The following is a 12,216-nucleotide window of genomic DNA, read 5'->3' on the forward strand; positions in this document are numbered from 1 at the left end:
AGTAAAGCGAGATGAGCGCCGCAACCCCAGAGTCGTCCACGACTGGACCTAATGGTCAGGGGTCCCTTTACCTTTTAACTAGAAAACCCTGAAACAGGGTGTTTTATGGAGGAGGAGGCAGCATTCCTTGGACCTCTCAGAGCTGATGTAGTGAAAAACTATGAAGAAACCACGCCACCTTTTCACCTCCCATGCCACCACATCGCTCTGAGTTACCCACTCCAAAGCCACTGGCGATCGCTCTGCCCATCTGCTTAGCCCAGTATCCCTTACTGTGAGCAGCAATCTAGAATCTTAGGTAAAGGTTTTCCACATCACTTGTAGCCTGCTATTTTTTAAATGAGAGCTGTCAGGGTTGAACTTTCTGTATGCAAAGCATGTGCTCTGCCACTGAGCCGTGGCTCTTCCCCGAGTCAGCTTGTTGCTCGGGGGCCTAACTAGATGTGGCGCTGAAGGTGTCCTTCCATGCAGCAGTAAAACTGCTAGCACATTTGCAAAGCTAAGCAGGGTCTGGTATTGTTTCAAATTAGACCACATGTTGAGATTCCCGCACTGCAGGGGGTTGGACCAAATGACACTCGAGGTCCCTTCCAATTCTGTGATTTGATGTGCACATTTTTTTAAAAAATGAAAATAGCAGCTGCTGGGGGATTCCCACCCAATGCAAATAGCAGCTTAGCCCAGGACCAAAAAGACAGGAGGAAAGGACCACCACACACGCCTAAGCAGCAGCTCTTTGCAGTTCTTTTTTCAGAAAGTGTTTGTTAAATGCAAAGGAACATTTAACACCACATCTAGCTGGCCCTCATTCTCAAATGCAAGTCTGGAAATGCCAACTTTGAAAGAAGTTCCAAAATTGCATCTGTGGAAGGAAGCGGAGCACAAGGAGGCTGTGGCTTTGCACTGCCCTTCCCCCCAAACATTCCTTTAGTGTAAAAAGTCAAATGCCACCTCTTGCGTTGTAGCATATATTGCCGAGGTGCAACTCCCATTAGCTCCAGCCAGTATGGCCAATGGCAAGGGAGGATGGGAGTTGTAGTTCAGCAACATCTGGAGGGCCGTAGCTCGGCCAGCCTTGCCAAATGAACAAGCTTAATAAGCATGTATGAATGCAACAAATATGCAAGCAGATATATTATACACAGGTTATACACAGGTATACTCATCATTAGGGACGCAGGTGGTGCTGTGGGTTAAACCACAGAGCCTAGGACTTGCCGATCAGAAGGCTGGCAGTTCAAATCCCCCTACGGGGTGAGCTCCCGTTGTTCGGTCCCCTGCTCCTGCCAACCTAGTAGTTCAAAAGCACCTCAAAGTGCAAGTAGATAAATAGGTACCGCTCCAGCAGGAAGGTAAATGGCATTTCCGTGCACTGCTCTGGTTTGCCAGAAGTGGCTTAGTCATGCTGGCCACATGACCCGGAAGCTGTACGCCGGCTCCCTCGGTCAATAAAGTGAGATGAGTGCCGCAACCCCAGAGTCAGCCACAACTGGACCTAATGGTCAGGAGTCCCTTTACCTTTATACTCATCATGGAGCTGTGACTGGCAGCAGCTCGCTGCTAAGTGTGCGCTCAGTGGTAAAGCCAGGTTTGCCTCTGAGCCATGCATGTGATGGCCCACAAAAAGACTGTAGAGCCAGAGAAAATACCAAAAAGAGCATCTACAATGATCAAGCAAGCAGAGCATCGCCCTCCCATAAGATGGAACTTCCTAATTTAGTAAAAAAGAAAAGATGACTTGGACCGAGCTAGACTGGACCAGGAAATGTCATGGCAGTCTTCTGGATTTGAGATGCAGGTGGCGAGGGGGCTGTGAATTTGATTGTAGGGGGAGATTGCTGAGCCCTTTCCCATCAAAACCACTCCCCTCGTGTTGCTTTTCTCCCTGCAGGGGGAAACATATGGAGACCTTGCAAGTGGAAAACCAGCTGAGTGAATTTTGATTGAGGAAACAGCCCACATAGACAAAGAATTAAGCTTTCCACCCCACTGTTCTAATCAAATATGCAGTAGCCTGAAGCTGCATTGCATTTAAACGTGTGCGCACACACACACACACACAGAGGCTGTTCGTGCATCCCTTGTGTTCCATCAATTTTGGCTCTAAGGCAGGGGGAACATGATACATGTTTATTAAAATTATTAACTATAAGAGATTGAGTAGAGAGAATTATCCTCTCTCCATTTCCAAACGTTAGAACTCTGGGTCATGCGATGAAATTGACTGGCAGTCGGTTCAGGACGAAAGTAGTAGTACTTCACATAATTAACTTACGGACTTCATTGCTGCACGTACAGCTCTACTTGAAATGCATAAGACCCTTGTTTATTGGATAATAAGCCATTTGTGCCACATGTGTCAGTAGCCATTTTTAAACTCATCTGGCCAGTGGCCTTAACCACGACATGCGGCAATGTATTCCGTAAATTAATTCTGTGAAGTGCCGCTTCCCATTGCGTGCATCGGGGCACCAGCCTCGGCTGTCTTGTGCAATGACTGGATAAACTCTCTGCATCAGGCCTCTGAGTAAAGTCACTGCAGTTTTTGTTCTTCTGCCACCAGTATTCCTTGCCAGTTTCAGGGATAGGCCAAGAACTCCTGGAGGATAGCTCTGACTGTTGAGAAATAAATAAATACTTCAGGATCACTGTCTTTCCCCAAAACTGTCTAAGCCAGATGCCCCTAGAAGCTCAGGGGACAGAGCAACATGATGATAGCCATCCCCTGGTATTTGCCTGCCAGCAAATGATAACCAGAGTGAACATGAAGATTCCAGTTACAGCTACTGCAAGTGGGCTGCAGTGTAGAGTGCTCCTGCTCACAGGGCCAGCCGGCCAGCTGTGCCCTTTTCCAAGATTTTCCATTCCATTCAACTCTCACCTCTGGTTTTCCATTCTTTCCCGGATCCCAGCAACACTCCAGCTTCTGTAGATGCTAAGCATGCTCAGTTCTCATCTCTCTAGAGTTTTCCGCTTAAAGATTTCTGTGTTTCCGGAAACATTGAGACTCCACTGATAACCTGCCTCTTATATGTGGATGCTGTCGTTTAAACTGCATAAGGATCCACACTCCGTGAATAAGTATTTAGGTTGCCCAACAGTCATTCATTCATTCATCCATTCATCATTTATCACTTCCTATCCTGCTTGAGGCTCCAATACTTTGGCCACCTCACGAGAAGAGAAGACTCCCTGGAAAGGACCCTGATGTTGGGAAAGATGGAGGGCACAAGGAGAAGGGGACGACAGAGGACAAGATGGTTAGATAGTGTTATCAAAGCTACCAGCATGAGTTTGACCAAACTGCAGGAAGCAATGGAAGACAGAAGTGCCTGGAGTGCTCTGGTCCATGGGGTCACGAAGAGTCGGACACGACTAAATGACTAAACAACAACAACAAATCCTGCTTGCAGGTTTCTGATGGGCATCTGATTGGCCATCATGGGAAACTGGATACTGGACTAGATAAAACAGAAGAATGTAAGACCCATGTAAATCTCTGGCCTGATCCATTTAACTCATACGTCCTCATGCTTCCATTATTCTGATCCAGCAGATCCTCGTGCTTCTGTTTTTCCCAGGCAGTGAGTGCCATTCTCTTACAAGCAATGTTTTCTCATTTTGGGTACAAAGGCCCTTAAGTTCTTTTTTAGAAAGCAACATTGTAATTTTTGCAAGATCCACAGGCAAGTAGCTCTATAGTCCTGAAGTAGCAATGCCATGCCCTAAGGCAGGCCTTGCAGACATCAAATGAGATCATGGCTCTTTGATGTGGAACAGAGAACATTAGCACTTGTTCCTGGGTTTTAAAAAAAACAAAAACCTTTTTAAGATCAGGCTGAAGAGTTGTAAAATGGAAGCCTGCACTGAGATCTAAGTCCTAATTGTTCTCTTGGTAATTCTTGCTGGTTCAGGATGAAACTGGAGGTTTGCTTGCCCTGACTTTTCTCTGGCTCAGTTAAATGGATCACAGCACCGACCTTGCTTGCATTGTAGACTCAACCTCTCTTCAATCCTTAACCTGCTTGTGACATAGGAGTGCAACATTGGACTTCCTGGCTCCAGAGAGTGCAAGGAGGATTTCATTGGTAAACAATTTGGCCACCAGGAAATCCTGTTAATCAGCTTGTTGAGGGATGAGTTTGACTCCAGAAAAAAACACTGATGCCCACTATGACTTAATTTATGACACCATGCAATTTGTAGTGGATAAAGGTTGGTCCCACCCAACCAAAAAATGTGGGAATTTGCCTTATTCACCTCATGCAATAGTATTAAGGAGAAAACATCATACTAGGGAAAGGTAAGATACGTCTGTTTCCTGAAAAAGTGATGGTCTTAGAGGGGAGAGCTTAACTCTTGCAAGCAAGTAAGTATTGATTCTGACACTGAGCCCAGGGCTTCTGGATAAGGTATATTATTTGCTGTTACCCCTATTTTCTCTGAGTCCCATCACACATGTTATGCTCACCCACAATACTTCTGTTTTTATCTTTTTATTGCAGGGCGTTGAACTAGAATAGACAGTCTTCGGGGTCCCTTCCAACTCTACAATTCCGTGCATATAAACACTGTAACTATACAGGGAATGAAATTTCCCCTTATCCCAGGCACTGGGTTCACTGAGCAGGGGGTAAGTTTAGTTCCACTGCAGTGTTGTCTCTGGCAGCACTCCTTTAGTTTCTCCCATATTAACCCACGGTTATCATTCACATCTGTTGCATGGATGTGCAAGAGTTCCTACACATGTACAAGAACTAAGAACTTCTATATTATTTATTTAAAGCACTTTTACTCCACTCTTTGGCCATTTTGCACTTCTGCCATATTTTGCACTTCATCCACGCTTAAGCCAAAATCCACATTAGGGAGATACCAAAATGTCAGAAACTAGTGAGCAAGCGTTTGCCTGCCCCAGAACTCCCGTCAGGCCAGATGCCAAAAAGCAGAAGCTGAGCAGGGTGGGTGTGCAGGCTTGTTGTTCAAGCTATCCTTGTCGGCATCTGTTTAGAGTCTTAGGGCAAAGAGTGTGAAGAGATAGCAGGCATTCAAATGAGGCTCCTTTGAGTGCTTTGCAAGTTTCAGGCTGCACCCAGGCCACTGGGAAAGGAGAAAACACGAAATCGGCCATTCCAAGGAACTCAAAAGCTCACACATGTTATTTTATGGTATTCTGGTTATTGTCCCAGTATGCATTTTGGATTTTTTTTTTCTTACGTGTCAGCTTGGCTACCTTTACATTTTGTTATTGCTATTATGGTACAATCTCTAGACATGGCACTTTGCAAAGTACAGGTTTGACAGGTCCTTGCCCCAAGGGGCTTAACATCTTAAAATAGACACAGAGAAACAACAGAGGAAGGCAGGGGAGTGAAGGAAGGGGAAGAAAATGTGATGACTTCAATTACATATACACTGATTTAGTTGCCATGGGGCCTATTAGGACCAGGGGCTGTTCTAAAGTGTTTCTGGGAAAACATGGTTTCTGAAGAGGGACTTGAAGGAAGCAAAGACGTGTGCTTAGAATTTCTTTCTAAAACAACACAGGCATCTGGAATATGCTTTAATGCCAGCAGGATTTGCAAACATTTTTATGCCCTGGACTTTGATTGATATTTTGTTGTTGGCCAGCAGAGGGAGTCAGCGGAGACAGAAGGAGCAGTCCAAATAAAATGTCATTTTCCTTGAAAAGTAGCCCCTGAAAGGTTAGACTTTGTTGTGCGGTAGAGTTGATCTCGAATAGTCAGCTCCAGAATCCAAAATGGAGACAAAATGAATTAGGGAGACCCTTTATTATGAGACCCTGAAAGCTGCCATCTGATAACACAAAAGGCTAGGTCCTTTTTTGCATTTCTGCACTTTACCACAAAAGGAAACCAGCTTAGCTAGTGAGATCCTTAAACGTTTAAACAGAAATCTGTTAAGACTAGTGTGGGCCAGTTCACACAACCAAATTGGCATGCGTGAAATGTGGGTTGAACGACTAACCATAATAATCTATTCTGTGCTTTTTAATGTTCAAAGCATTGCTCTTACGTTGTTGCAATTCTTATAACAACTTGATTAAGCCAAAATTTTTATAGAGAAGATTTCAGGGGGAGGGGCAAAAGCTAAGAGACTGTGGCTTTCTTAAGACCACCTAGTTTATTGGCAAAAGCAAGAGATGAATGACAGATTTCATGGTTTGTAGCTCCAGCTCTTAGGCCCAATTCAGGCGACCGCCTAAATGTGATTATGAGCTTCGGACTTACACACTCCCCCTCCTCTCTGTTCCTCCTTCAAACACAATAAGAGTGTGGAAGTTCCCCTTTATCTCTCTTTTCCTGCTAGGAAAGAACCTAACACGTAAATGAGAAAAAGGGAACTTTGGGGCACTCGGAAACCCTCAGAGCTCTAGCTGAAATGCCAGGTTGCAGGAATGTGTGAGCACTGATGGAAAAAATGGGTTCGCTTCTGAAAAATATTTAAAGCCTTCTCTTCATTACCAAGAAGGCATCCTACAGCTAGTTTCAGGCATAAAACGTTAAAACCCAGGGGAGGAAACACACACAAAATAAGAGGAATATATCTGGCAGTGTCGCTTAGCTGACATTAATGCTTCTTTAGCATAATGGGGAGGGAATTCATCAATTCTCCCTCTTCTGCCCACCTCCTGACAAGAAGAAAAAAAGACTGCTTTGGAAGGTCCTCTCACCCATAATCTCCCTGGGTCATATCCATCACTGGCCTTACTCTGCATCCCCTCCACAAAATGTTCTTGCCTTGCTAGAACTGTCACAATGCTTCTTGCATACCTTGATGGGCATGTGTATACTTAGGACCACTGACTTTTTACATGGTGTGTAGCCTACTATACACAGGTCAGTGGTACATCTGTTGCCCCACCTAATTTTTGTTTCTAGACCTGCTCACTATCGGAGGAGCACGCAGAAGGTCACTGTTTCGATCGCTGGCACTCTCATTTGAAAAGACTGGGCAGGGTGTGATGGGGAAAACTTTTCTCTTCCTGGGACCTTGGGCAGCCACTGCCACCCAAAGAAGACAATACTGGGTTAGGTACACAAAACAGTGTGCCTTCATATAAAACAGTCCTCTAGCCTTTCACGAACCAGATGCTGTAATACAATATTCACTAAGACATGAGGAAATGTGCAACAGTGGTCTTTTCAGTTTGGCATGTCTACAAAATCCCGTTGAGCACTTCCTCATGTTTCTGCAACATCTGAACAGAAAAGACACGTGGCCTTGTGTCTCCTTGGAAGAGAACCAAAGGATGAATGTTCCTGAAGGACTTTATTGAAAGTGGCATTGTTGAGCAATCAAAAGCTAGGATGAATTCAACAGCTCCCCCCATACCTTCCAATCAGATGTTTTGTTTTGACCCTCAGTCAAATGCAGTTCTCAATCAGAGAGATCTAACATAAGTTTGAAAGTATTCTGTTTCGTGTACCGGGTGCAGTAGAAGACGGTAAAATTGGTAGAATTTATTCAGTGTTAAATCTCTTAGCTGATAAGACCTATGGCTTGTCAAATAAAATGGTGGGAAGATTTAAGGGTAGCAATAACAACAAAAGTCTGGCAATGGCTGTGGTATAATATACCTAAAAGATTTATATCAATGAACTGGAAAGAGAATCTTTAAAATGTCTATCACGAATGGTTCTTCACACCCCAAAAAAACAAACTGAAACTAATTTATAATCTGATATCTGGTTATCAGTGGTATCATGGAAAATTTCACAGACTTTTTGTACATGTTAAAGGTTTTGTGGTTTTTTGGGTTGTTTTTTTAAACAAGTAAAAAGGGGGTGCAGTCATATTACATTTGGAGCAAATCTCTAAATAGAGAATTCCTGCAGATTCTCTATATGTGAGTGCTCTTTACAGCAGTTGGAGGATGATCATGATTTCCAAATGGTCATTAATTAATGGTTGCAAAGGCTAATATTTTTTATTATGGGAACAAGTCTATTGTTCCTCCTTTATCAAACTGTCTTTATAGACTCAAGAAAGATGCATTAGTGAAAACCCTTTTATGCAAAGTAGGTCCATATTTATAGGATTTCAGGATGGTTGTTTCCATCTGTGGAGCTGGTGAATAGATCCAGTTTCACTGCCAACACAAGAGAGAGTGACAGGTTACTCTTGTGAGAAAGGTTGTTGTTTTTTTAAAAAAAAAACCAAATAGGCACATGTGCTCTTTTTACCTCCCAAAGGGAGGACGCTCTTGTTTATTTCCCCTTGCAAATACACAAAATATGACCAGCACTGACTTGTGAATGAGTTCTCAGACAATAATGTGTTGCCATTCAACAGTGTCTCTCTGAACACTTCCAATGCAGGTTGGTGTTGCTGCCTCTAGTTTACATCTCAGGCAATTAAGGCAATTAAAATGTCCCCAAATTTCCCAAACCTCACAACCAGAGAGGCCCAAAACAGGTTACTTGAATTCCATGGCTAGTAGACATGTCTGTGGTTGTGGTTGTTTTTCAAAAAACTGTCACCTGGAGAGGGGTAGGGTGACAATTAGAAAAGAAATTCTCACTGGTTTCACTCCCAGCCTTTGCGTTCAAAATCTCCCAGAAGTGGGAGTACTGTTTAGACATTCCGGCTTTCAGTTCTATGCCTACCTGATATCCATTTTGTTTTGGAACATTTCAGCAGAACTGAAGGGGAATTAATGCAACAATTCTGCAGTATCTGCTCAGGAAACCTGTATGGTATTCTTATAAGTTTGTTGGTCCTGTGCAGTTCTTTAGGACTTCAGCTAGAGATCTGCGGACAGAGAAATTTGCAACCTTCTCCCTAAGCTGCCACCATCCTGAACTATATCTGGAAGCATGAGACTTCTGGCTCCCTTGAGCTCTAGATGCTGTTTTGTGATTTCGCCTTCTCTGCCTCAGAAAGAAAGTGACCCTGCAAAAGGCAACAAGGACAGCACCGTGTGTTACATGAAAACAGACCCAGAAAACTCCAGCAGAATAAATAGAAACAAAATGCCACAGCTGAGAAAGGCAAGGATATAATCAGGCCCAGCTTCCGCCACCAGTTCATGTCACTACGAGGAATGGTGCATCCAGCTCAGGAAAGCAATGACCCAGTTCCCCAGCTGGGACCCCTTCAGCCGCAGGAAAAGTTCGTACAAGTTGATCTGCCACAAGCTCAGGGCCTCAGAGATGGATATCTGTGCCTTCCTGTACAGTGAGTCACTCTTGCTCCTCTGGTGCCTGGAAAAAACACAGAAAAGGAACGTGTGAGATCTTGCAGCAATTTTGAGATCTCAAAATTAGTCCATGAGGGGTAGGGCAGATACAGATCTGGCCAGCCGGGGGGGGGGTGTGAACGTTCCCCACCCCTGTCTTACAGGGACAAAGCCCAGCAACAGGAAGCCAGTGAAAGAGCAATTCTGGTGGTGTTTACTGTGTGAACCAATTCATAAATTTGGGTCAAGTGAAATTCACTGCCCCAGTCTTACATTTGGACCCCATTTGGGCCAAAATTATTATTTATTAAACTGATATACCACCCTTCATCCAAAGATCACAGTTCACAACATAAAAATGCAAAATGAGAACACAAAATAAATATTAAAAGCAAGAACAAGAACTAACCAATAGCCCCCTGTCCTCCCACAAATACATTTAAAAGGACATCAGCCAAAGGGCTGCTGGTTAAAGTGAAATGTTTTTGCCTTGCACCTAAAGTTATGTTATGAAAGTGCTAGGTGAGCCTCCCTTGGGGAAGTATTTAACAAACACCAGGCGGCCTCTACCTTTTCATTCCACCTGCCACCTCCACCTGTGTTATTAGTAGCCTTTGCCAACTTTGGACAATTCTACAGTGGGTACCATATGGCAGCAATGACGGCAGAGCTGAGGAAGCAAACCAACGGCCCCCTCTTAACAAGGGGAGGAAGGGGGATAGAAATACATTGCTGAAATAAAGAACTGCACCCCAAACCAGCAACTTCTCAACCCTTCCCCTCTGCTTGCGCCATCTTAAAGGAGATTTATAAAGATGGTTGAAGACACCTCAGGATGTTAAACGTTTCATGGCACCAATGTTATTTCCACACTCTGGACACGTATTGTAGAACAGCCACGTTCTGCCACTCACTTTTTGCACAACATAGCGATCAAAACATCCTCTTCTCATGTTTCCCCTATTCAGCTTCAGTTTTATTGAGCTCAGAAATTTGTTTGTTTGTTTTTTACACAATGCAACAGCTGCTCAGATTCCTATGGAATAGATGAGATGGACCATCTCACAGCTGTTCTGGCCTCTATCCTGTAGGCTGGTAATAGCTTGTAGAGATTGTGCTCTAGCCATTTCATTTTCTATGGTCCATCTCTCCTCCCCTCTAGGAGTCAGCTCTATCACGTTGCCCCTTTCCAAATAGAATTACCTTATATCTTTTTCTTTCTTCCTCCCTGCTCACACCGCCCCCAAATCACAGGTGACAAACATGATCTGAAGTATAGTGAGGTGTGGAGGGAGTGCTTGCCCCCAAATAATAATCCCAATTAACTGCCCCCCCCAAAAAAATGTAATAATGGTGTTGGGGAAAGGGGGACTACCCATTTGGCTACAAAGCGTTAGAAGATTCAAAAGGGAGTTGCTATTCCACTTCCACCTTAAAACAGAACAGCAGTGATTGGGTCCAGTAAATCTTCCACATCCAGATTCATCTGAATTCTGGCCTACATGTGTTATTTAGCTCCTTTGCAAGGCACCAGGAAGTAGGAATCACTAGCCAAACAACAGCTGAGGATCGTGCCTCATGGGGCAAAGGGAACTCACGTGGAGACAGCTCGAATGCAGCAGCGAGACATGTTGAGGAAGGAGCTGGCACTGGCCCGTGTCTGTAAAGCCGATTCGATCCCCCTCAACAAATCATTGGTCTTCAACAGCAGCAACATCTGACGGGGGACGCTGTTCAGCAGCTTAGTGATCTGAGGTAGGTACATGGCAGCGTTCGTCCGGATTTCCACATCCTGGCACAGTCAGACAGTAGGTGAGATAGGGGTGAGAAAGGTTCACAATGGAGAGCTGACCCATAATCCCCGAGCCATAATCTAGAAGCAGCTACCACAGATTTTGTGAAGAGGGCTTGATCTGTAGAACAGCTTTTCTGAACCTTCAGATGTTTGGGTCTATAATTCCTATCACCTCTGAGCACTGGGCGTGGTGCCTATGCCAGACGGGAGACACAGTCCAAAACAATTTAAGTAAATCAGGTTGGGGAAAGCCAATCCAGAGCTCAACAAATAGAAGCCCAGGTCCAACGAATAGGAAGTATGGCTAGTGTAAACCCACCCTCTGTGGTCTGTTGCTGGAGACAACTGCCCATCACACTCTGCAAGCATTTCAATGAATCCAGAGCACTGGTGCACATCTCACAAACACAGAAGCTATCTCCACGTCCTCTAGCAGCTAGCATGCTAATTAGAAAAATCCAGAAGAGAGTCAAAGGAGAATCTAAATGACTGAGCACATGAAGCTGCCCTATACAGAACAACACAGTGGTCCATCAACTCCAGTGCAGTCTATTCTAGGCAGCAGCAGCTCTCCACAGTCTCAGTCAGAGATCATTCCCAAATGGAGCACTCTTTTAATGGGACATGCCAGGAACTGAACCTGGAACCTTTTGCATGCAGCAAATGTATTCTAAGACTGACGGACAGCCCTTCCCTCTTGAGAAACCTGGGCTCTCCTACATGGGCCTCTACATAAGATATAGCACAAGAACTGGGTAAGGGCCATAACTCAGTGGCAGGGCACACATTCTGTGGCATCTCCAGGTAGGACTGGGAAAGGTGGCAGTCGGGAACCCTGGAGAGCTCCTGCCAGTCAGTGCAGTCAATACAGGCACACCTTGTTTTATTGCGCTTCACAGATATTGCTTTTTCTTTCTTCAAATTGAAGGACCAGAGGAGCTGTTGCTGTGCTGCTAGGTTTGAGACAAGGCTACAGGAGCCTGTCCCCACCACACAGTTGTTCCTGCTGCTGCTTACAAGGATACAGGTGCAGCCCAGCTGCTCCAGAGGAAGGAAGAGCCCCTCTTTTGGCCACGGAAGTAGAGCTGGCTAGGTCCGGAGCCAGGTTTTCCCTTCCCACCCCTATTGCTATTGCACACTTAATAGACTTCAATATAGTGTGAACATAACCAAGAAACTTGGGAAACCAAGAAAATTGTGTGACTCGCTTTCTTACAAA

At 44.6% G+C, this 12,216-nt stretch overlaps 1 protein-coding gene across 5 annotated transcripts in view; it reads right to left on the reverse strand.

The window, feature by feature from the left end:
- Positions 1-8,195: 8,195 nt before the first annotated feature.
- ADCK1 (aarF domain containing kinase 1) overlaps positions 8,196-12,216 on the reverse strand; it is a 102,951-nt gene continuing 98,930 nt past the window's right edge. For all 5 annotated transcript variants that reach the window (XM_081912478.1, XM_081912475.1, XM_081912476.1 and 2 more), the window contains 2 exons: positions 10,801-10,994; positions 8,196-9,227 (listed from right to left, as the gene is read on the reverse strand). In XM_081912478.1, coding sequence (XP_081768604.1) covers positions 9,059-9,227; positions 10,801-10,994 — 363 coding nt within the window. In that variant the 3' untranslated portion in view covers positions 8,196-9,058. The remainder of the gene's footprint in view (positions 9,228-10,800; positions 10,995-12,216) is intronic.

This window comes from Podarcis melisellensis (genome assembly GCF_964234715.1).
Source record: "Podarcis melisellensis genome assembly, chromosome: 1".
NCBI lineage: Eukaryota > Metazoa > Chordata > Lepidosauria > Squamata > Lacertidae > Podarcis > Podarcis melisellensis.